This window comes from Alligator mississippiensis, chromosome 4, assembly GCF_030867095.1.
Source record: "Alligator mississippiensis isolate rAllMis1 chromosome 4, rAllMis1, whole genome shotgun sequence".
Taxonomy (NCBI): Eukaryota; Metazoa; Chordata; order Crocodylia; family Alligatoridae; genus Alligator; species Alligator mississippiensis.
In genome coordinates, this window is record NC_081827.1 from 172,249,755 (window position 1) to 172,276,681 (window position 26,927).

The 26,927-nt window shown below is 41.2% G+C and overlaps 1 protein-coding gene across 6 annotated transcripts in view; it reads right to left on the reverse strand.

Annotated features, from left to right (window-relative positions):
- RAPH1 (Ras association (RalGDS/AF-6) and pleckstrin homology domains 1) overlaps positions 1–26,927 on the reverse strand; it is a 214,662-nt gene that overhangs the window by 88,163 nt on the left and 99,572 nt on the right. For 3 of the 6 annotated variants that reach the window (XM_059727087.1, XM_059727084.1, XM_059727088.1), the window contains exons 5-6: positions 20,015–20,095; positions 4,116–4,190 (exon numbers count right to left, since the gene is read on the reverse strand). The exons of 1 other annotated variant lie outside the window; for it this stretch is intronic. In XM_059727087.1, coding sequence (XP_059583070.1) covers positions 4,116–4,190; positions 20,015–20,095 — 156 coding nt within the window. The remainder of the gene's footprint in view (positions 1–4,115; positions 4,191–20,014; positions 20,096–26,927) is intronic. 2 more of the 6 variants (XM_059727086.1, XM_059727085.1) reach the window with 2 other exon arrangements.

Here is a 26,927-nt window from a genome sequence, read left to right on the forward strand (position 1 = left end):
CCTGCTCATCATTTGGCTGTGGGGGGACCCTGGGTGCTCCTCCAGACCCAGGAGGCACCAGTTGCCAAGGCGGGGGGGGGGGGGGGGGGGGTGCATGGCCCCCCCCATGCTCTCCGGTGGACTGGAAGTGGACCAGAAGTACTTCTTCTGGTCCACTTCCGGATCTGCTACTCAGAGTGCTGGGGAGCCCCCTGCACTTCTGTGGGACACTCCATATGCCCCAGCATCGCAGCATTCACGAGCCCCTGCTACCAAGAGGTATGTAGAAAAAACATTTAAAGCTGTGTCTGTCTTAATTGCCGAATCTTTCCGAATCTCTCTGAATTGATTTGGAGGGTTCCGATTCGAATCAGAGAGATTCAATTATACTCTCCTGTAGCATAATATTCCTGTTGCCAATTTCTAGTTCATTGGAATAAGCAAACATAAAAATCCAGGATAAAGTTAAGAATCTTTGCCTTGTGGGTCAACGAGCCATCTAAGAAAGACATTCCAGAACCTCCGAGACCTTGGGGACAGAATTCATGACATCAGCCTCCACTCTGATTGTTCTGTGCCCACAGCCCACAATTATATGGCTTTCTAAGTGCAATTCGAAGACCTACTATATGAGAGAGTCCAGAAAAGTGCAAGTCCTATGGCGTTTAAGCCTGCTGTTATTATAAGTATCTTTTTCTTTTTCCTGTTTCCATCTTTTATTTTTGTTAGCTAGGAGACATCCCAACTTTTTATTTTTAGGTAGTAGAAATAGAAGTGTGGCCTTTTGTGCGTGCATGTATTCATGCATGCATATAATCATACAAAGTCCATACAGAGAAGGTGATCAAAAGAAAAGCTCTCCAAAGTATGTTAAACTTCTGTGTACTAGAGTTCTTTGGAAAGAGAAAGGGTCATCTATTACAATTTAAATTTAAGGAAGAAGCTCTATAGTTAGCTCTGAGGTTATGGTTTAGGCATTTGCAAATAACAATTTGGTTTCTCTACTAAGATACTTAATGAGTTCCAACTAACCGATTTCATTGACTTTGGTAAGAGTCTTTAACTAGGAATTAAAACCTAGTAGAAAACCACCTCTTCAAAACTGAGGATTGGTAATTGTTAATATTCATTTGACAGCTCACTTCCAATCTGATATTGAGACAAACCTGTTGATTTCATCTCAGTATAAAATGAGCTTGTCTAAAAATATCCTAACCATGAAGTTAATGTAATAAGAGATTCAGTCCACAAAAATCTCTGCTTGTCGCTTAGGTGTGGCATTTTTTTATTTTTGTTTTCTTGGAAGAGTTTGACTAATCTGCAGTAAATACTGTGTTACATATCAAACAACAGAGGAGAAAATGTAAAATTCAAGATACTCCCCCCTCTCTTCTATGGAGGGACCTCCTTGCCTGGAATACCAGTACATCTGCATTGAGGTTTGCCATGTGTTGTTTCAGTCACTGTTGTTTGAATTAGTATAGCACTTACAGGTCCTAGTCATGGGCTAGGACCTTATTGTCTTAGAAGCTGTACTAGCACAGGACTACAAGATGATCCCTGCCTCAAACCTAAGCAAAAGAAAACAGGCAGAGGAATACAGGCAAACAAGGAGGGGCTAGGGAGCACAAGAAGACAATGGCAACAATATTAGTTAGCATGGGTCAGACAATGGTCTTTGCACATCAGCAAACTTACACTTGTCAAAATTTTGTAGTCATGGAGAAGTAGCACTGGAAGGGACCTCTATAAGTCACCTAGGTAAGCCTGAAGAAGGATCATCCCTATCCAAACCATAATCTAAACTGTACATAAGACTACCATCAACCCTAACACAACATAGACCTAATATCTTAACCACACACAGGTAAAGCAGAAGAAACATGGTAGCCAATGTCCTGCTTCTCTGAAATGCTGTTAATATATGCTCAGGAGATTCTGGGTAGAGGGCCATGTCCCGAACAGAGGAAGGCAACCCCCCCACAGTCCATACCAATTCGGCCATGGGGTAAAATTCCTAACCTGACCCCAAATATGACAATTGGTCTGACTGAGTGGAGGGGCAAGACCCTCTAGCCAGGAACCTCCAAGTTTAAAGTCCAAGAAGGAACACTGGCACACCCCAGTCAAAACCCTGGCATACCCCAGTCAAAACCCTCAGTCTTTTTTAGGCAACACAGCAAAGAGGAGCTTTAAGATGAGGTACACATTTACAGAGAATGCCTCCCAAATGTGAGGGGCAGCATGAGAGAAAGCAGAAACCTGAATTTTCAAACAATCAGCACTGTTGCTGAAAGCATCCCCCTCCCTCCTGAAAGCATTTAGGCATGGGCCATGAAGCATCTTATATCTAAGCAGCAATGCCTGTTGGGGACATGGGATGGATACATAGTGAGCTGTGACCCCACCCCTATTACTCTACTTGGCAGCATAGGATAACAAAAGTTCAAGTTTCTGGTCTCAATTTCATATAGTCCATTACCACTATTAATTTCCTGTGCCGCTATCTTCCTGCTATTCTACTAACTTTTCACTCACGCTTAACACACCAGACGGGGAACTGGCAAAATACTAAGAAAGCTAGGATCCTCCCCCAAAAATCCTGGACCCAAACATATGAAAGTGGATAATACAAATGCAGAGCATAAAGCAAGTCTAACTCAGCAATTGAAATCTTAGAGGCAGAGTTGACTAAAAAATGCTTGCGCATATGTAAGATGGTAGATGTCCAGCTGGAGAGGAAAACATGGCATTGGATCCCAATAATGACTCCCAGGAGGCACTGTGGCTCAGGGGCACATCAATTAACAATGAACTGACCCAAAGGAAAGGTTTCAATTAAACCTATTTTCATTTCATATAGTAGCAAATGTGTACAAATGCATACTGAAAACATATAAACCAAAGGAAGCAAGGAGGACATTAGAATAAAAAAAGTTTATGTACATGCCATCACTGGTGTTAATTCACATGCACCTAAACCAGTAAGGTTTTTAAAATAAAAACCTAAAATAGGAGAGGGCTGTGATAAAGCAGAAATGACTTTTGTTCTGGGCTGCTGTTAAAGCTCCTTTGAAATATAACAGACTGTTTTCGCAGAAGAGATTCTTGTTGAGCATTTAAGACACTTTCGCACAAATACAAATATAGACAAAAAAGAGCAGTAGTTCTAAAGTATAATTTGCAAATACAGCCTAAATCAATCTATTTAACAAACATGCTCTTTACGACTAATATATTGGTGTAATTAGTGGAGTCCTTGTCTTCATACTTGCCTCAACTTCCCCTTAATAGTACCCTTTCACCCTTCTTTTAAATCAAAGAAATGGTATAAAGTAGGTAAAAAGCAGTAAAGTTTGACCCTTGTTTTAAAGAATGTGCAATATTTTCAACAATATAAAATACCTATTCTCCCTTGTGCCACTTGGATCATCACCTGATGGATTCATCCTCTGTATCGATCACCTTCTCATGCATAATGATTCCAAACAACAAATACAGAAATGAGGCTTCTCAGCATAAACAGTAGATGAAAACATATGAGGCAACCAAGTCCTAGGACATCACTGACCCTTTCCATGTGTTAGGGAAATAGTTTAGGAGCCATCTTTAACAGGCTTCTGAACATGCTGTCAACCTACAGTGTTTGCCTATATAACATGATGGAAGAACACCTGAAGAGTGAGTTTGATCTTCCCTCTCTCAGCATGAGAGATGCAAAATAGCTTTAATCCATTTAAAACAAGTATCTATTTTCTTGCAATAGTAAATGTATCCAAGTGATCCCCAAAACTTCATTTTTATATTCATGAAGGGGAGAGAACAGAAGACGTTTTAGACTCCATTTGCTAAGAAAATTGAATATTAACATGATTATCAAATGCTCTACAATAATTTGGAATCTGAGATGTACAGCAACTCAGAGTGCATTTAAAATGAGACACAGCCTTTAAAAGCAGCCCGTTTCCTCTGACCAGAGGAAAAGTCACTGAAATAATATATGTATACACATATACATATTCAAAAGTTATTGGAAATGGTCAGAAGGAAAGAGGGAAAGGATATAAACCCAGAAGTATGAACTGTATTCTAACTACAAGGAAGAGTCACGTGCAGGTGGAAAGAAGAAGCATCACCTTGGTCAGCAAATGAGAAGGCTTTCCTGCAATGTTTCTCAGAAGGAGGGAGGTTTCCCTGTCCAGATAGGAGTGCTTGTGCAGAAAGAAAGAGAAAGAAAATAAGTCAAAAGAAGTCAGTGCAGTAATTTTATAGTGTATTGATTATAGAAGATAAGCAGAGTTTTAAGCAATTACATTTCTTTCATTTAACACTGCCAGCCTCCTCCCACCCTTACAATTACAAGTCTCTAAAAAGTGAATCCAAGAAATGCTTAACATTTAATAAGCAGTTGTGTAACTTAGATGTTGCCACCTTACCCTTCATCTATTTTTTTCAATGACACAAAATAAGTTTTGCTTACCTGCTACTTGTTTCTTTTTCTGCAAGATGCTGAGTAGGATATTCAAAAGCACCTAAATGACTTGGGTACATAAGCACATAAGACTTATGCTTTAAGTCACTTCATACACTTTTGAAAATGCTACCCATGTCTGGCAATCCTATACATTTAAGCTCGCTACGTAGAGGTGAAGGTAGTATGGAACTAGCACTTGTAGAAACAGGGCAGGCCCTTCAAGCATTACAGCCCAGTTTTACAAGATGAAAACTTCAAAGGGAAGAAAAACTCCTTAACATAACAAGAGCAGCTACTACCTGACATGTCTAAAAGAACAAAGATAGCTTTTTCCCATATTTGGTCTCTTAAAAATACAGTCCTCTAGCAGATGAAACAGATTGCCAAACATCTTGTAGAAGGAAAACTAGCAGGTAAATGAGTCCTCCCTCTTACCAGAGTTCATCTGACAATCATCCACAATTGGTAAATGAAGATTTCCCGAATGAGAAAAATGAATGATAAAATATGACAAGAGGGAGAATTTGAATGATCCCTTTTCTCTAGCACCTGCTGAAAGGAAGGACTGAATTATTACCCTATGGAAGAGTACACCACAGTTCAAATGTTACATCTATTGAGGCAATCAGATTCATTTTATAACTCACAAGCAAGAAGCCTACCCCATACGTACCAAATTTCTTCCCAAGTGGCTGAGCCAGTCTCCCATGCAGGTACCTGTGGCCCCAATACTCCTGCACTGGTGTGTTTTTCACTTTTGTTCCACATGTTCTATAAATCTGTGCTTCCTAGTACTCTTGTTAAGTTACTGGAAGCCGAGCACAGTGTAAAATCCTCTCCTCTTCTGTGCTACAAATAAAACAGCAGACTCCTGAGAAAGTGTGGAGTAGAGATGAGCTCTATGGCTGCTATGAGAAATAAATGTTTAATGGCTCTTGTCACGTTATTCCTATTTAGGTATATTTCTTTGAAGGTTGGCATTTTGATGAAATGATGACATCAGTCTCTCAGTGGCAGTCTGCAGAGCTATCTCCATATAATCTGCCTTGGAGGCACTTTACTATTAATGGAGGGAGAAAATGGACACCCATCCTCTTCTCTTCACCTGGCAGGTTTGGCATTGGATGCCTGGGATTAGTGGAATTTAAGGTAAGGGGTTCTGATGAGACCTTCCCCTCTAGAGAATCTGTTCTATTGCCTACCCTCAGAGGATGACACCTCTTTCCTCCTGAACTGCTTCTGAAGTTTGGGTTCTGAAGTCCCTTTCTTGAAAGTTTTGATGCTAGCAAGACATACTTTTCCATTCCAAGCACTTTTGTCAGAAGGTTTTTTCTCCAAACAGGTCTCCAAAAGTCAGTCTGGCAGAAGGCAGATTCTGCTTGTTGTTAGAGTCTTCTTTCTGTGGATATAGCCAGGACTGATATCTGGCTATTGCACTAGCCAAGAACTTAAGTTACACAAAGGGCACCAGCAAAGGCAGGATGTTTTCTTGAGAACTGATGTGGTTGCCATCTCTTAAATAATGCCCAAGTTGTTATTATGAATAGGCCACTATTGGCTTGGAATAACATGTACAGGAGACAGAGGTCAGAATTCAAAAATTCCCCCTGGAGAGACACTGGTCTATTTCAATGATTTTCAGGAAGTCCCATTTCATGGGTTTGTTTATATTCAACATATGCTAAAGGTGATTAAAATACAGTCTTTAAGCTCTCCGCAGGCTAACTCTACCAGCTGAGCACACGTTAAAAAGGAAGCAAACGTTTACACTGAACTTTTCAAATGTGTTAGTGAGAGTGTGGTACCTAGTACATGCTAAGCAACGCACAGTGTATCGTCATGACCATTTAATAAGCTTTTCCACCACAGCTACCTTCAAATACACAAGATCTTTAGTGAGTTATAGTGAGAGGGATCTCTAAAACCTGGATCAAGAATGCATCATTTTGTTTAACTTTAAAGGTATGCGGCACTATACTTATACCTCAATGATTCTTTAAAATGAGAAGGTAAGTCTGGAAGTGTTGGAAGAATATAGTAATCTATAAAGCCATCCATGTCCCTTCCATCTATACAGTATTATTATACATAATAAAAGATATCACACCCCAAAATCCTTCCCTACCCTACAAAGTACAGCACAGCCAGAATAGTGTGTTTTATACTGCCTTAAGAGACTTCATTAAATTATTTGGGGAATCAATCAGGAAATACTCTTTCAGCTTGGCTGGCTCTGTACAAAACTCAAAGGTGCAAATAACACCTCTTGACATGGATGCAAAGAATTCTGTTTGAGAAAGCTCCTTGGTAGTGTCCTTGTCAGATTTAATGGATTCCAATTGAGATAAATCATCCTTATTTTGGGATGTAGTGTCAGGACTAGAAAAGACTGCTACTGAAATACCTATCTAAGCTTTTCCCATGGGTAATTTATCCTTAGCTTTCTTGGACTTCCCAGAGACAAGCAAATGGGAAGGGGGGGGGAGGTTGGGGAGAAGAGACACCTGAATCTCCCGCAACAGGTAGCTCTTTTTCTGAAGGTTATTTCTCGCAATATGCACCAATCTCACTCTCTCTTGACATAGGTCTATTAATAGAAACTCAGATGAGGCAGATCTCTCCTTAAACTTTCTTCTATTTCTTTCGCTCATTGATCACCTTGCCTACTGTCTGTGAAAAAAAATCACACCTATAGCTAGCCAAGAGGAACACAGATCCAAAAGAAATGAGAAATGAATTTATAGCAAAAAAAAGGGGGGGGGGTAATTCATAAACAATATAAACAAGAAATACTGGCAGTAGTAGGGGCTCAGCAGCTTTCTGCTTGAAGCAGGATGGATGTGTTGTGGGAGAAGTGTGAAAAAGGTGTGGCTCAAAGGGTTTCTGGTCTTCTGTGAATGTAAGGAGGCTTATTAGACAGTCTCATAAAAAGAAAAAATATTTTTCTAGTCATATGAAAACTTAAAACTCCTATTAAGTAAAGCAAAAAACTAAAGTAGCTCAGCAGGATTGCATCATTCAGCCACACACCTGGAGGGAAGGTGTCACAGGAGGAGGTCGATGGAGAAGGATGGAAGACAGTCACCTCCAGATCTACATGTCACAGAACTAGACGTTGCACTATTGGAACAACTCCCCCAGTGCAGCTGGGAAACAGGTATGATGCTCTAGCATCACTTGGAGAGAGTACAGCAATGGAGGCCACGTCCACAGCTACCACCAGACAGGATGAGAGGCAACCAGAGGAGAAGGCGTCAAGTCATCGTGGTGGGCGACTCCTGACAGGAACGGAGGGAGCCATCTGCTGCCCGGATCCTACAGTACGGGAGGCATGCTACCTGCCCGGAGCTAGGATTCAGGATGTCACAGCGAGGCTTCCAGACCTAATCAGGCCCACTGACTACTACCCCATGGTCCTCATCCATGTTGGAATGAATGATGCAGCCCAGGGTAGTCTGGGATGCATCATGGCTGACTACATGGTTCTGCGAGACAGGCTTAGAGGCTCAGGGGCACAAGTAGTCTTTTCATTGGTCCTCCTCAGTGGCCATGGCCAGCACTACAGCAACTGCATTGAGGAGGTCAACTCACGGCTTCGGAGCTGGTGCCACTGTGCAGGGTTTGGCTATCTAGACCGTGATCTGTACTTCCAGGATAAGACTTTGCTGGGACAGGACAGCCTACATCTCTAAAAGGTAAGAGTCTGTTCTCTTACAGGTTGGAAGACCTCCTAAGTAGAGCTTTAAACTAGCTTTGTCGGGGGATGGGGATGCCGAGTTCAGGATGAGTTTGGGTAAGACAAGCCACGAACTGCACATTGGAAATGATCAGGGAAGTACTAAGGGGCCCACTAAGAATCAGGATAGGGGAATACTAAGGGCACCTATCAGGGGGCTTAGGTGTCTCTATACTAATGCTAGAAGTATGGGTAACAAACAGAAGGAACTTGCACTCCTGCTTGCAGACAAACATCCTGACCTGGTTGGTCTAAGAGAAACCTGGTGGGACCCTACCCATGACTGGGCAGTGGGCATTGAAGGCTACAAGCTATACAGGCAGGATAGATTGGGGAAAAAAGGGGGGAGGGGGCATTGCTTTATACGTTAGGGAACATTATACATCTTCTGTAATAAAGATGGGGACAGAAGGGCAAATCGAAGTCCTATGGGTCAGATTACAAGGGGGCAGGGGTGAAAGGGACTTGGTAGTAGGAGTCTCCTACTGACTCCCACACCAGGAGGAAGAGTTAGACCTAGAATTCTTGAAACAGCTCTCAAAGGCAGTACGCTCAAAGGACCTAGTTGTCATGGGTGACCTAAATTACCCAGACATCTGCTGGGAGGAGCAGATCTGCCCATTCATGTAGGTTTTTAACCTGCATATAGGACCTGCATCTAACACAGGAGGTATGCAGTCCCACTTGGGGAGATGCCTTACTTGACTTGGTGCTGGCCACAGGGGAGGGCATGGTGGGGAATCAATAGGTACAAGGTAACCTAGGGGATAGTGACCACCAGTTGATCAGATTCACTGTCCGGCATAAGGTGGGAAAGACAACTAGTAGGGCAGTAGTGCTAGACTTCTGGAAGGCCAACTTCAACGAGCTCAGGAGATTGGTTAGGGTGGGACTGAGGGGTAATCACATCTGTGAGATGGGAGTCCAAGAAAGGTGGGAGTTCCTCAAGGGACTGATCCTACAGGCACAGAGGGGCACCATCCCAGTACATGCAAAGGGAGGCAAAAGAGCCAAAAAACCTCCTTGTCTGAGCAAGGAAATCCAGGAGAGCCTTCAAAGGAAAAAAGAGGCCTGCAGGCTGTGGAAGCAGGGGGCAGCCACCAAAGAGGAGTATACCTGCTTGGCTCGTGCTTGCAGGGAAGCAGTGAGGGAGGCCAAAGCAGATACAAAACTCAAGTTGGCAACAAAGATTAAGGATAACAAAAAGTCCTTCTTTAAGTACATAGGGAGTAGGAAGAAGGCGCAGGGTAACATAGGGCCGTTACAGAATGGACATGGGCAACTCGTAACTGATAAGATGGAAAAAGCAGAGCTCTTAAATAATTTCTTTGCTTCTGCTTTCCTGGACACAAATACACCTCCCAATGAGTCTTTAGGCTGGAGTGACAATAATAACAATCCAACAACGGTTATCACTGACCTAGTGAAGGGGCACTTGGAAGGGTTGGACATATTTAAGTTGGCAGGCCCCAATGATCTTCACCCAAGGGTACTAAAGGAACTGACCGATGACATAGCAAAACCACTGGCGCAACTGTTTGAGCGCTTGTGGCACTTGGGACAGGTCCCAGAGGACTGGGAAAGGGCCAACGTGGTTCCTATTTTCAAGAAGGGGAGGAAGAAGGACCTTGGTAATTATAGGCCAGTTAGTCTCACCTTTATTCTTGGCAAGACCTTAGAAAGAATCATAAAGGATCACATTTGCAGGGGGCCAGTGGGTAACACAATGTTAAGAGGCAACCAGCATGGGTTTATAGTGGGCAGATCCTGCCCGACTAACCTGGTCTTTTTTTATGACCAGGTCACAAAGTGTTTAGATGCAGGAGTGGAAGTAGATATTATTTACCTGGATTTTAAAAAGGCTTTTGACACAGTGTCACACCCAATTCTTATAAGCAAACTGAGTAGCAGTGATGTGGATTTTTTCACAGCAAGGTGGGTGAAAACCTGGCTTATGGAACACACCCAGAGAGTGGTGGTTGATGGGTCAGTTTCTCCCTGGAGAGATGTGGGCAGTGGTGTCCCTTGAGGCTCTGTCCTTGGACCAGTACTGTTTAATACCTTCATCAGTGATTTGGATGAAGGTGTTGAAAGCACCTTGTCCAAATTCACAGATGACACTAAGCTATGTTATAGTAAACACACTGGAGGGCAAGGAGTGAATTTCGGCAGATTTGGATAGACTGGGGAAGCGGGCAGATCAGAATAGGATGCAATTTAACAAGGATAAATGCAAGGTGCTGCACCTGGGGAGAAAGAATCTCCAACACACCTATAGGCTGGAGGGTACTATTCTGAGTACAACAGTAGAAAAAGACCTTGGAGTCCTGGTTGACGCAAAAATGAACATATGTTGCCAGTGTGATGAGGTAATAAGCAAGGCTAACCACACTCTTTCTTGCATCAGCAGGTGCATCACAAGCAGGTCTAGGGAAGTGATAATTCCCCTCTATATGGCATTGGTGAGGCCACATATGTAGTACTGCATCCCATTTTGGGAGCTGCACTTCAAGAGGGATGTGGAAAACCTTGAGAGGGTTCAGAGGAGGGCTACTTGTATGGTTGATGGTCTGCAGGTAATACCCTATGAAGACAGACTGAGGGACCTGAAACTCGTCAGCCTCTGCAAGAGAAGGCTGAGGTGATCTTGAGGCTGTCTACAAACTCATCAGGGAGGGGTCAGGAGGGAATAGGGGACACTGTTTACCAGGGCGCCCCTCGGGTTTATCAGAAATAACGGCCACAAACTGAAGGAGAATAGATTTTGATTGGACATAAGGAAGAAATTCTTTATGGTAAGGGTTGCCAAAATATGGAATGGGCTTCCAAGGGAGGTGGTTCTTTCCCCTACCTTGGAGGTGTTCAAGAAGAGATTAGACAGGCATCTGGCTGGGGTTACTTAATCCCGGTGCTCTTTCCTGCTGAAGCAGGGGGTCGGACCCAATGATCTACTAGGTACCTTCTGACTCTAGGAATCTATGAAATAGCTGTACAGATATAACCAAGGTAGCTGTCACACAAACAGCATTCATGCAGTTGAATCCTTTACCAAGAAAGGGAATTTTGTTCTTCCCAGAAAAGCAAATTTACTTCTAAAAATCTGTACTGGTACAGGGAAGTGCACTAAGGGGATGTTTGCTATGGGGATATTTTCTGTGTGTGATGTCATGTGTATGGTCAACTTTATCTTATGGCTGGAGCTCCAAGTCTTCCAATTGACCGGCTATATCAGAGGCAGCACACCGTTTGAGCTGTGCTGATCTCTAGCTTTTCATTTTTTTCCCCCTGCAAGAGGGAGATTTAGTTCCTTTGCACTGATGTAATTTCCTTCCCATAGGTAGGTTTTCCATATAAAAGGAGTAAAACAGCCTAATCCATGGTTGACTACACTCTGAATTTGTGACTTCCACCTGTTGGTTCAACCACAAAGAATAGGAAGCAGGCAGGAACCTTGAATAAAAATACAGTATTAATGCTTTATTTATTTTTCAGCATTAAGTATGAACCCAATTTTTAGTGAGATGCAGAAACTTGCAACCTTTTGGCTCAAACATTATTCTGTTAAAAACTGGTATAACAAAAAATAACTTTAACAAAAAATAATTTCCATGATACATGAGCATTTGTCACTGCAGGACTACTTGCAAGTACTGAATCCCCTGGGCATTGTGGGAAAAAGTGTCTGCATTATTGAAATATCTGTTTATGAAAAAACAAACAGAAAAACCTAAAAAAAATCTAGGTGACTTTTGCTAACACTGCTTTCCAGATCTGTAAAACAAACACAAAAAACCCAAAAACACTGAAAAGGAGATATATTGTTATTGTTTTCAAGGTATGAATAGTAGTCAGCAAACTCTGAGCTATTAGAGCAATGGCAGTAAAAGTGCCAATGTGATTTTAGACTACAAACATCTGTCAAAGAGCAGGAAGATAACAGTTCTTTGCAAATTCCTAATGACTTGGCCCTAAAATTCCCTCACACACATACTTCTAGGCAATGCAGAAATATATCAGAAGTTAGACAGGAAAATGGATAAGAAGCAAAAGAGATTAAAGATTGGGGAGAACTGAGTTATAAACTGAGTTACGAGAGTAGTTTCTTAAAATGGAATTATAGTTTGGCTAAGAAACAACTATGTGAAGGCACAACATTTTTCAAATGCTTGTATTGTGTAAATATCTCAGAAGAACAACTCTATCAGGATCATCACAATGTCAAAACATGAACAAAAAAGGAACAAATTTAAACATACAAATGAGCTAACAAAACCCACACCAACTACTCAATGTTTTGTCATCAACGCATTGTATTAGAGTTGTTTAAATAAGTTCCTTTTAACTTCAATAAACATTTTTACATTTAAAATTCTTTTACACGTGTAGGTCATTTAATAAAAATAACTCATTATGACAGTTTATAAATAAGAACAAGAAATATGTTTCTTGTTCCAAATTATTTTTTGGCCTCCTAAGATTTTGTGCATTCTTTCCTTCAAAGAAAGGATACAACCATCCATTATTTTCAAACTAAATACCAGGAGAGATTCATGGACCAGTTGGTGGGAACTGCATTTTACAAGGTTTTTAAAGAGTGCCCCCCCCCCCCCCCAAATCACTGGATAGTTATATACTATTCTAACAAAAGATTTCAATGTCAAAACTCTAATTACTCATTTTCACAAATACTGCAAAGTATATGTGACTGCAGTTTAGTATGAATAAGCTTATTTGTACATAAACTGCCACAGAAGAGTCTTCCACCTTGTTGCTTACATGTACTTGACAGCTATATGTGAAAACGGTAAGAGGTATTATTTTACACAATTTAATGCGGATTCTTGTCAGAAAATGACTTCTTTAAAATTAATGTACATCAAATGACAATATTAGTTGTTCCACATTTTTTGCCTGTCAACACAAAAACACTTTTTCCTTCCACAGCAACGAAATACTCATGACCGGCAATTTGATAGGAAAGGAGGAATGGAATTGGTTTGCTTCCTACTCTTATTTTACCATATACAAAAAAAAAGCTTGGAGACTGGTATCATGAATATTTACATTAGCCTTCATTTTCATAAACAAGTAATTAAGAAAGGCATATGCATACTGCAGTACTGTTTATAAGCAGGGGTTATAAACATGTAGAAGCTTGAACATGTATTGTGTGCGCCAGGTGTGATTTCCAGCTCCTCACTCACAAACTGCTAGTAGTGCTGCATGCTTAGCATGGTAACAGATTGTGTCAAACCACAAATTCTACAGTGTGAGCACAGGCTCTGGTGGCAGCAGTACAGTGCCATGCGAGTCCCCACCTAGACTGGTTACAGACTCCCTGTACCGGTCCTTATGACCTGGACAGTGCTTGAAAGCTTTCTTCAAGGAAGACACCAGGCTATCCAAATCGGAGAACTGAGTGCACCAGATGTCACTTACTAGGGATGAAATTTGTGCGTTACAGGTGACATGAACAGTGTTGGACAGCATTTTGCAGAGCGCATCAGAGAAAGCTTTGCACATGTATATGGCATTATTGGACAAGAATGCTGAGATCTTTTTAAAGTCTATGCCATAGCTGACAGTTACCTTCACGATGGCTTGGGACATGGTAAGAAAATTGATAGATGTCTGAAACACAGGCAGGTCCTGGTCTGTCCAGCTCTCTGGTACATATAAAATGTGCAGCAGTTATCTTGAGGGTTGGTAGCTTCATAAGCCACAATGGAGAAAGAATGATATTCTGCTAAGGCAGCATTCACGCACTGTACATGCAAATTAATCACTACAGGGAGATAGCCTTGCTGAAGCTTGTTGGCATGTGGAAAACTGCCAGCATTTGGCACGTGTTGGTTCAGGTAGTTCCTTAACTTCAGGTGATCAAGTTTCTCCAGCAAGATGTTCACCACTGCGAAAGCCTCCACAAAGGAAAATGTTGCCTCCTGCCTTACCAAGCTGCTTTCTTGGGGTCCTTATAAAGAGAGAGGACACGGTTGCTTGCTTCTTGCTGTGACCTTCAGCCTGTGCAGCAGCCTTCCGCTTTACGTGTGCCTCAGACTCCAAGTGCCAATTTATGCTGGTTTTCCTTGACACATCCACAGTTACACTGCTGGAGGTACAGAAGAGTCTTCCCCCACAGAATCATAGAAAGTTAGGGTTGGAAGGGACCTCAGGAGGTCATCTAGTCCAACCCCCTGCTCAAAGTAGGACCAAGCCCCAACTATATCATTCCAGCCAGGGCTTTGTCAAGCCAGCCCTTGAAAACCTCCAAGGATGGAGATTCCACCATCTCTCTAGGTAATCTGTTCTAATGTTTCACCACCCTCCTAGCGAGAAAGTTTTTCCTAATATCCAACCTGAATTTCCCTTGCTGCAACTAGAGACCACTGTTCCTTGTTCTATCATCTGTCACCATGAACAACAGTCTAGCTCCAACCTCTTTGGAACCCCTCCTTCAGGTAGTAAAAGGCTGCTATCAAATCCACTCTCAGTCTTCTTTTCTGTAGACTAAATAAACCCCATTTCCTCAGCTTCTCCTCAGAAGTCAAGTGCCCCAGCCCTCCACTGGACTCTCTCCAACTTATCCACATCCTTTCTATAGTAGGGGGCCCAAAACTGGACACAGTATTCCAGATGTGGCCTCACCAGTGCTGAATAGAGGGGAATAATTACTTCCCTCCATCTGCTGGCAGTGCTCTTACTAATGCAGCCCAGGATACTGTTAGTCTTCTTGGCAACAAGGGCACACTACTGACTCATCCATCTTATTGTTCACTGTAACCCCCAGGTCCTTTTCTGCAGAGCTGCTGCTTAGCCAGTCAGCAGTACATGAGATTCTTCCATCCCAAGTGCAGAACTTTGCATTTGTCTTTGCTGAACCCCATGAGATTCCTTTTGGCCCAATCCTTCAATTTGTCTAGGTCACTCTGAATCCTAGCCCTACCCTCTAGTGTATTTATTACAGCCCTTAGCTTGGTGTTATCCGTGAACTTGCTGAGGGTACAATCCATCCTATCTTCCAAATTGTTAATTAAGATACTGAACAAAACCGGCCGCAGGCCTGATCCCTGGGGCACTCCACTTGATACCGGCTCCCAGCTAGACTTTAAGCCATTGATCACTACCCGTTGAACCGGACAATCCAGCCAGCTTTCTATCCACCTTAGTCCATCTGTCCATCCATCCATCCGCCGTCCATTCATTCATTCATTCATTCATTCATTCATTCATTCATTCATTCATTCATTCGCTACTTCCTTAGCTTGCTTGCAAGACTGCTGTGGGAGACTGTATCAAAAGCCTTGCTAAAGTCAAGGTATGTATCATGTTCATTGCTTTCCCTGCATCCACAGAGCTAGTTATCTCATCACAGAAGGCAATTGGGTTGGTCAGGCATGATTTGCTCTTGATGAATCCATGCTGACTCTTCCTAATCACCTTATCCTCCAAGTGCTTAGAAATGGTTTCTTTGAGGACCTTCTCTATGATTTTTCTGGTGACTGAGGTGAGGCTGACTAGTCTAGGTTCACTGGATTCTCCTTCTACCCCTTCTTAAATATGGCTGCTCTATTTGTCCTTTTCCAATTGTCTGGAAGAAAAGGCATGGAGTACTTCAGCTTTTTCCTCATCATCAGTCACTAGGGTGCCTCCACCATTCAATAAGGGACCTACACTTTCCCTGACCTTCTTCTTGTTGCTAACATACTTATAGAAACCCTTCTTGCTATCCTTGACATTTCCTTGCTAGCTGCATCTCCAATTGCACTTTGGCCTTCCTGATTTCAGCCTTGCCTCCTGAGCAATATTCTTATACTCCTCCCAAGTTGTTTGTCCAAGCTGCCACTTCTTGTAAGATTCCTTTTTGTGTTTAAGCTCACCAACGAGTTCTCTGCTAAGCCAAGCTAGTTGCTTGCCACACTTGTTATTCTTCCTGAACATCGGGGTGGTTTGTTCCTTCACCCTCAGTAAGGTTTCTTTAAAATACAACCAGCTCTCCTAGATGCCTTTCCCCCTCAGACTGGTCTCCAAGGGGATCCTGCCTGTTAGTTCCCTGAGGGAGATGAAGTCTGCTTTTCTGAAATCCAGGGTTCATACTCTACTGCTCTCCTTTCTTCCTGTTATCCTGAACTCAATCATTTCTTGGTCAGTGCTGCCCAACTTGCCATCCACTTCTACATCCCCCACCAATTCTTCCCTGTTTGTAAGCAGTAGGTCAAGAAGAGCACGGCCCCTCCAACACTTGCACCAACAAGTCGTCTCCAATGCTCTCCAAAAACTTCCTGGATTGCCTGCACACTGCTGTATTATCTTTCCAGCAGATATCAGGACAACTGAAGTCCTCCAAGAGAACCAGGGCCTATGATCTCCAAAATTCCACTAGTTGCCTGAAGAAAGTCTCATCTGCCTCATCCTCTGGTGGTCTATAGCGCATACCCACTACAACATCATCCTTGTTGCTCTCCCCTCTGCTCTCCACCTGCATGCAAGATTCCTGCAGGATACTGTCTTGTACAGTCCAGTGCTGAAACATATTTGGCCATCTTGAAAGATTTCTTAGTGTTCATCATCCCTGTCATCATGCTTCCTTAGGTGGAAGCATGTATGCTGTAGGACAGGGGTTTTCAACCGGGGGTATGCGTATCCTCAGGGGTACTTGAGAAGGCCCCAGGGTGTACGCACGGGCGGGGATGGAGTGCCACCACGCACCATCCCGTGCTGCCACCACCTATGCAGCCAGACATGGGGGGCAGGGGAAGCTCATACGTGGCGGCTGCTGCTGCTCTGCATTCGGCCGCATGCCACCCCCCACCCCTCCCAGCTCTGCATCTGGCTGCCAGGGGTACACTGCTCTGCATCCAGCCACCAGGAGTACACAGATCCAAAAAGATTGAAAACTCCTGCTGTAGGAGCATGCCTGTGGGTGCTTTAAAGCCAGAGACAAAACCCTCCTGCTTCCCTGGCTGGCCCCAGACTGAGCCTATGTCAAGGACTCATCCTCTGATTTGCTCCGTCCCTTATGCTTCAGGATGCCAGGCTTCCAGACTTTTTTTGTTCTTGCAGCTATTTTTTTGCTTCCCCGCCCTTGAGAGCCTGCACTTTTTCACAGAGCCTGCATTTTTTCAGAGCCCACCTGAAATCAAGTTTTCCGTGAAAATTGCGAAATCACAATTTTGGCAGGTTCCTATTCATAAGTTACTTTGTATTTTTTGGGAAAGGTGGCATATAAATCTCATAATATAAATGTATACATACCTACATACATGCATACAGATATGCCATGCCTCACTCTCAAAGTTAGATAGTTATGAATTACTTAACAGCTCTAAAGATTCTGATAAGTAATTTAACTTTCCTAAAAATAAACTTGGAGACAATACTGCAGGATGTCTGTTAGACGAGATAAAACAGATGGGCCAATGGGACACACATTTAGTTACTCGCTGATCTTCATTATGTTATCTATTGGAGTGTACTGAATTGCAGCAGAACCAAAAGCTAAAGATTCACCCCCACCTTTTCCTCCTGCATTTTGTAAGGTAAATTCAACAGATTATTTTAATTTTTGAGGCTGCCAGGCCACAAGTGTGTCAACCTCAAGTTAAAAATGGTGCAAGATATTTCAAACCAACACCAAATTGTTTTACATAGTAATGGAATAGATTACTCTTTCCCCAGTTAAATAACCAGAACATGAACCACATACCATATAAACATGTTAACTTTGTCAATTTTAATTGTATAAACTGAATTGTTTAGAAAAAACTGATTTTTAAAATATGCATATTGTACAGTACATCCTACAACCATATGATGCTAAGAGTCTGTACATATGACATGCTACATACCATAAAACTATATAAGCTAGCCCAGAAGTTAATTAGTTTTTACACTACTCTGCCAAATTTTACTGAATGTGATGTGTCTCCTCATATCAAATATCAGTCCATCTCTCTGTAGATGGCATTCCTTTGAAATTAGGTACTTAAAGGGTACTATATTGAACCCAGTCTTAATTCAGCAAAACTCTATCTTAAATTGTAGCTCTTCAATATAGCATAACTATATTTCATTTATATATAAATATGTACAGCCCCTATATTATTAAAGCTTTAAACAGTATCATAAAACAGCATGCAGTTAACTTCACATTTTACATCATCACACACAATAGACATCACATACAAATAGTAATGGAAACTGAATGAAAAAAAATGCCTAAAATTTCCTAAACCTTACTCCTTAACTTGATGCTCTTAGTCTTCTATTAAACAGAAGATTATGTCTATAGGTAAACAGTATGTCTCAGTCATCATCCTGTTAAGGTGCATTTCACAGAATGACTTGTGGGAATAAGATGCGAGTGTGTGATATTAAGGACTCATATAGGAAGACATCTTGCCACGTTTCTTATGGAAATATCTACAACACAAAACTCAATGCTACATCTGATTTAGCCAGCTGGGGGCACTGTTGTGCAATTCATGCTTTACAGATTCACTCTAAGAACCTAAAAATAGTCCACAGATCCATTTAAAAATGTCTCTATTTTCAAAGATGTAAAAGAAAAACAAAACATAGAAAAGGGGGTGGAAATAGGAACAGTGACATTCGATAATGGGTAAAGCCCATACTTTGGCACTCCTGTCTAAAAAAGGTCATTCTGATAGAGATTCAGATTGCGTTGGTATTCCCTGGTCTTCAGACTCTGGCCTTGTAGATTCAAAATATTCTGATTTGAAAGATAAGAACTAAAAAAATGAATATATATTAGCATTAAACAAATGTAAATACATTAAATTCTATAAAAGAGGGACTTGCTAGAGTTTGTTTGTTTTTTTTTTAACTTTTCTTTTATTGTTTTATAGACAGACGCTTCTATTTCTGGCTCTGCCATTGGCCTGCTGGGTGACATTCAGCAAGTTGCTTTAAATTTATGCCTCAGTTTCTCCATCTGCAAAATTAACCCCCTTTTTAAAGTGCTATGATATCTACTGATGAAACGCACCAAACAATGAGCTAGGTGTTACTGCAAAGACTGGTCAGCATACAGCGAAGAGATCTCCTATGTCGTCTTCCTTTACAATGGCTCAAACTTTGTCAGCATCAACCATGTTTCAATGCACTTTTAAAACTGGAGTGTAAATAGGTTTACTCAAACTAGCACAACAGGAAGTTAATGGTTAGAACAGGGATTGGCAACTTACAGCCTATGGGCCAGAACTGGGCCGTGGTGTCTGGGACTGGCAGCAGGGGCACTTCCTGCACCCTGCAGAGCGCCCTGAGTGCAAGCATCCTCTAAGCAGTGTCCCCACAGGTCACCACCTCAGGTCTCCTGCTCTGTGCCAAGGGTTGTTCCCTCACCCCACTACTGCACCCTGCAACAACACTCACCATTGAATTCAGGGTTGGGAATGGAAGTCTGCAACAACTGCTGGTGAGGGTAAGTAGAGGCTGTAGTGTAGGGGGACGTAAGAACAGCCTGTGGCACAGAGCAGGGTGGGTTCAGGTGCTGTGGAAGGGATTGTATTGTTGGTCCATGGCAATAGCTGGGTTACAAGTGGCAGCCCACCTGATCTCTAGGCAGCAGCTGATCCCTGGGTTAAGGGATAGATGAGGAGCAACCATAAGGAGTCTACAAAAAGTTACAAGTAATAATATATATCATTTGCAGGCTTTATGACTATGTCAACATAAAAGTCTTGAATTATTGATGTAGCTTCTCTTTCTCAAGTATAACCACACACACACACACACACACACACACACACACACACACACACACACACACACACACACACAGGAGCCAGACAAATGTCTCAACTTACAGGAGCCAGCTCAGCCTCCTCTTCTGTGAAGTCAATGTGACGCTTGGCCTGCTTCATAGGATGTCCCCCAGAAACATTATGCTGTGAAAATGGAGGAATGGGGGAAGAAGAGAGGCAAAATGAAAGAAAAAAAAAAACAAAAGGAAGGAGGAAAAAGGCACCATTTATTTCCATGCAGGAAAAGGGGGAAGGAACAGTCATGTGAACCATTAAAGAAAAAGAAATGAACTATAACTACATTGAGGAACATGCAGCATCTCAGCTCCCGCCCCATTATCATGCAAATTGATATATGATTTTTAAAGGTAAGAACAGACTTTGGGTTTTAACTTCTGCATCCTCTCAAAACAAGGGAACAACATATTCGTGTATCACAATATATATTTTAACCTTCAACAAAACAAGAATCACAAATTTCTGATGAAGTACACTGTTTATTTCTATTCATTGTCTGTTGTTACTGCTTCTTTTTCAGCACCACTAAAACAGATCAAGAAATGACACACAAGATACATTAAGAGTCACCACACACACACACACACACACACACACACACACACACACACACACACACACACATTTTTCACCTAGATTTTATACCTATGAGGTCTATATATATATATATATATATATATATATATATATATATATATATATAGTAAATATGTAAGTATGTGACTATGATATATAGACTCTTATGTATCAGTATATTTACACCATGGTGCCATTTCCTACCTTTGCAAGCAGGAACAGTTATTTCAGGTTTTTTATTCCATCTTTACTTTACAGAACAAAGTATTTCCACTGGCCCTTACACTATTCTGCGGCACTTTTGAACAACTCCAAATAAATAAAGCTTTTCAGAGAAATGTGCCCTTCTTTCCTTAACCCTCATTTAAAAATAAAGGGGAAAGGGTTAAATGTGCTTGAGGCCCCGGAACATGAATCATTTTAAAGGTGGGAAATCCATCAGGGTTTAAAAACTGCTTTAGACTACTGAAAATCAGTATTTGTTGCTTTTCCTAAAAGATCCTTAAGTATTAGACTTGTTAAGCTTCCTAGTTAAAAGCATAGAAAATTCTGTCCTTACTGGGCATGTTCCAGTTTGGCAGGTCCTACATGTGACTGGACTTCACGTGCTATTCCCACAAAGCAACTGAGAATGCTTCCAGTCCAGAGCAGGGGAAGTCAGCAGGATTTCCTCGTGGAACTCCTATAAGCAGCAGGCCAGAGCAGGCTTGTCTACATAGTGGCAGTCATGGGTTCCAATGAAGACAGGGTTGAGTTCACACCACCCATGCACCAGCTGATGCACTCAAATGAACTTTAGTTAGTCTCCCCGCTGCCATTTTTCAGTGTGGGGATGCTGATACACATGACACTGGAGTCTGCTGGCGCATGGTAATTACCATGTGCCAGCAGACTTGATTAATCCTGTCTGCTCTGATGTGCTGTAATACAGCGGGTCAGAGCAGCCTCGATGCCTGTGTCCTAAAAGCTGAACCTTTGGTTCAGCCTACCTAAAACAAGAACTTAAATGTACCTGGGTCTATGGCACTGCAGCTCAACAAAGCAGCCTCCTAAACATCTAGTACTGTCAGGTCTGTAATTCTGCTAAAAAAACAAACAAAAACCTTCCGTTTCAGTTTAAGTTAAATCAGTGTTTATTATCCTACCTGCTAACATTAACCAATATCATGTACAGAAATGACACAGTGGCAAGGCAAGAAGGAATGACAACTTCTAATTCTAAACTGTCCATTCAGAAAGTGGAAGTTTCATTTCCTGGCATCAAGCTCCTCTATAAATTTCACAAAGCTCCATTTTTTTTCCCTATAAAGTTATATGGCAGGACATGTGGTTTAAAGAAAACTAAAGGAATTCCTTACACATTCTAGAATGTATTGCTCAGCTGCCCTGTCCTTCATTTTGGTCATCTGTTCCAAATTTGGTTTCTGGCAATGTGAGGACTAAGAATGAACAAATAATCTGTTGCTGATTTTGTATAGATACATCTCTCTCCTCTCTCTCCCCCAATACAAATTGCACTTTAGTCAACATTTAAATTCCAACAGTTTCAAGATACTGATATATAAAACAGGAAAATATTTTATAATCATGTATTTTCAAGCCTTCTATTAATTAATCTTAGCTTTTACAGAGAATTTTCAGAGTGATGTGCCTAACCACCTTCAGGTGCCTTATACAGACATCTTTTGATATCATAATATAGCCAATCCCATTTCTCTGCTTCTGTGAAGGTTTGGTTCCTTGATCCAAGCCTGCCTCCCCTGAAGTATATATTGCGTAGTTCTTCTTGGAAACACGATTCATTTGGAGGGCCTTTCTTTGTTTTAAGAGAACTTCTGGGGCTTAGACTCCTGTTTGACTATTCATTTCACTTACCTGCGTTATGACTACAAAAAAATATACATCTGAACATACTGAAACTATTTTTAGTAGGAAGCCTTTTTTGTATCAAGACACTTAAATCTGTTATGAAAATGGATTCCTCACAATTGGAGAGCTCATAATCTATTTTTGATATATTACCCAGATCATCTGGATAAAAGAACTTGGATTTATAAGGAAAGGAGTATTTGTATTTATACAGTACACTGTTCCAAATTGTCATCTTAATTGATAGGAGTCTGGGAAAAAGGAAAAGTGATTTCTCTGACTGAGACATAATGGAGTAAAGCATCAGAATGTTTAGAAAGGTCACTTTACTGGGGACAACAGTCATATTAATATTAATATGTCCTTAACATCATTAATCAAAAATTGTTATGCACTCACTTGGATTCAGCTCAGCTAACTACTACAGCTATTAATTTATATAGTCTCTGTGCAACAGGAAAAAGCCTATAGTTTAACTAGCCTAATTAGAAGTTAAGACTTGAGTTGGGTATCTTCATCCTAAAAGGTGAAAGAGTTGACAACAAGTTTAACAACTGCTTAGAATCTCTAGAAGAGCATGGAAGGAAGAGAATAAGCACAATAAGCACAGCTGTATTTGAATTTTTATGAGGCACTCAGATACCGCCGTGATGACCGTCATAGATGTTTTCGTAACTGAACAGAAAGATATCTCAGTACTGATTTGCATCACCGACGAGGAACTCTTGGCTCTTAAGAAATGGCTGTAGATGTGGACCAATTACTCTGGGATAGCAGAAAAGTCTGCCTGTTCCACCCCAGCATATACGAAGTGTTCCATCTTAGGTTTTAGAGGAATCCGTTCACCTGTTTTCAAACTTTCTATATTTTTTCCAACAACATGATGTGTACTAACATGTCAATGCTGAATCAGGGTTTTGTTAGTTTCAAGAATAAACATGTTTTTATTTCCCTTTCTTACTCCTCTTTGTAGTTTTTAATGGATATAAAAAGAAGCAATTTAAGGTGAGAGAGAAATAGTTCAGGATGTTGCCTCCTAAACATTTTAATGTTGCAGAAGTGGCAATATTTATCCCTAAAAATGAATACAGTGAAAATATAGTTCATTTTCTAGCAAACAGTATACTAAAGAATGTTTACTTTGGAAGTCAAATGCAAACTTCCTTTGTTAATATCAGTTTTGCAAGCCAGTTGTGATAAAGACGTAACTTTTTTTTTATTTAACTGGAAAGATGCCACTTCCATTAGCAGTGCACATCCTAAAGCTGAAGTAGACAATTTGTTCAGTGCCATCTCAAAATGGAACAATGTCACCTACTGAATCCAATTCACTCATCAAGGAAGTTTTCCTGGGAAACTTCCAATGCAAGTACAGACCCAAAAAGAGCCTCCCTAGCTTCTGTGATCTGAGACATATCAAAGGACCATGGCTGCAAGCATGGAAACAAAAATAGGTAACATGGATATTAAAGATGAACAGTTAACAATAATTAGGATATTAAACATGAAAATATTAATTGAATCACCAAGGCATTGCGGCAGTTTAACTGTAACACTATTCATTAAACAGGTGGAAAGAAAGAAGGTATAGTTAGGCTTCCAGAGCTATGCACCGACACCAAAACAAGGTTCAATTTCTGTAAATCACAAAGTACCATGAATTAAAGGAAAATGATTCATTTTTAAATCCATTTGCAATCATTTCAAGTTTTGACAGTATTCCTGTAAGACAGTCTATGAAGTAGGGAGACCCTGTTTCAATACATCTCCAAGTTTCACTTCCTTTTCCATTTTACTTCACATCCAAAATCCTTCAAATCCCTCACAGCAGTTCTCTTCCCATAAAATTCTTACATTTCTCTTTAAAACAAAAATTAAATTCTCAGTAACGAAAATTCTTCAGAAAGGGCTTCTTTCATAAGCTATCTTATGGGTAGCAAATCATACAAAAAGACTGTAGTATTGGTCTGAATTAACTACTTGTGATGAATAGCTAAGGTATTTGAATATCACAATGCATAAAACAAGTTCCTGAACGCATCAATATGTAATTTTTTATCTTGAACACATTTTGAATGAAAACTTGGCATGGAAGTCTCATTTTATTTTTATTTCGGCAGTATTTGAAAACTGGACTGTTGATATTTTTACTGCCAACAAATCTGAAAGCCAGAATAACGTTTCAGGATGATGGATGTGCACAATTTTCCTCTACAGCTGAATACATATACATATATTTTAGACACACACACACACACACTTTTTTAAACGTAGAGGAATCTCTCTCTCTCTCTCAAACAATTTGTGACAAACTGTTCAAGGAGGATGGGGAGAGATGGATAGAAGGAGGCTTTCAATGCCATGTCTTATACTTAAGTCTTCAAAGTTGCTAAACATTATTTCTAAAAAAAATAATGGGAAGCATCTTAAAATACCGGCAACCCCTGCTTAACACTGTTTCGCTTAGCAGTATTTCACTATAATGCTCATTTTAAATTTATACCCGATTTCACTTAGCGCTCAGCAAGTTTCATTATAAAGCTCATGGTTGCTAAATTTGGTCATTAAAAACTATTGTGGTCACCATCTTGGGTCGTCAAATACTTTCGGTTTCACTTAACGCTGGGTTTTTCAGGAACCAATTAACAGTGCTAAGCGGAGGTTCCTTGTACACGTTCCTTGGTGTACAAAGTCAGCAATGGCATTGCCCTAAGAACTGGCAGAGAATAAGTTCAATTTAAACCTCAGTTTAAGTCCTAGTCTGTTTTGTTCAACATCCAACGATCAGCAGCTGGGATGTAAACAAAGTTAAAAAAATATTTGTTTAATCTTCTCTAATTATATAAACGACTAACTAATAATAACACTGCTCCGTCATGTTTTCCTCTTAGGCTACGGGTACTACTCCACCTTCCCCCCCTACCCCCTCCCTCTTGCCTGCCCTGCTGCCTTCTGATTCCTGTTGGGGCAAGGATGGGCAATTATTTCGGCTGGAGGGCCACTTAAGTTTTGTTGAGCTGCCCAGGGCTGCAAGGGTAGCCCTGCCCCTTGACAGCTGCCCTGCACCTTGATCGCCCTCTTAGGACTAGAAGTCCTGTCCTCTAATCCCTGACCTTTGCCACGGGACCTCCCTTCCCTTGCCCGCAGAAGTACTCCTTTTGAGGGAGGGAAGGAGGGGCTTTGCCATCTTTGAACTGGAAAAAAAAATCATATACTAAAAATCAAACACCTACTATACCATATTTTAATTTTATTTAAAAAATTACTTTTGTCCTATTTTATATGAATTCGTGTAAGCTATATAGAGGTGATTGCATAATAGCTCAAAATAAAGTCTTACTCATATATGTTGTGTGTGGGGAGAAATGTGTAGGGTTTGTATGCCAGTGTGTGTGGGGAGAGTTGTGAGTAGGAGGGTTGTGGGTGTGTGTGAGCAGAGGAGGTATGGGGGAGGGTATGGGTGGCCCCCATACCCTCCCCCATACCTCCCCTGCTCACACACACTCCCCTGGTCAGGGGTGTATGGGCTCCCCATACATGCTCCCCTCCAATGGCACAGAGTCCCCATTGCCGATGGCAGCAGCATCAGGCAGCAGGCCTTCGGGGTACTCATGGCCCATGACAGGCAGAGCCCCACGGCAGCGCAAGACTCCAGCCAAGTTCCAAGAGCTGCATGTGGCATCAGGGAGTGGGGCCAGGTGAAGCGCTCCCTGCAGTTCATGTGCAGCTCCCAGGACTCAGCTGGAGCCATCTCTCCAAGAGAACAAAATATAGTTGCTGTGGGAACCAAACTTTAATTTCGCTTACATTTGTTCTGTTTAAATTTAAATTTTATTTTATTAACAGTTTTAAACCAAATTTAGCTTTATTTATTGAACACCTCATATTTTGACTTAATTTTTGAAACATCATATGATCCAAAGCTTTGCCTTCTTATTAAAGATTACCACATATGCTAAGATTTTTCCCTGATGGAGGCCTGGCTTTCAGAAGCTTGTCGACCTTTATCCCTACTATACAGTTAGTCCAATAAAAGGTAACACCCTAAGAAATCCTTACCTCTTGCATAATTTCTGGACCATCACAGCTACAACATCACTCTTATACTAACTACCATGGCATATGAGATTTTTCCCATACATAGTGAATTCTGGTGAGGGACCTAGGACTATTTCAAAATGCATAAAGGTTCAATCTGCCCCAATTTCAACATTTTGTCCCTCTGACAGAAGCTAAAATATGAACAAGTACAAAAAGAAATTAATATATTTGGCACTATGTACAGCTAGATGATGTTATACTGAAGAATGTAAGTCAGAACTCCACTTTGCAAACTGGGTTAAAGATTGAAAGAACTTTATCATATTAAGGGGAAATGCTGTACTATGTCAGAGACCGGATGGCAGGCTTCATATTTATCCGCAACCCCTTCGTTGAGTATACACAGGACAGTAACAATGACCGCCCATAACTAAAACCTTTCACCAAACGTCAGACATAAAAACTAGCTGGC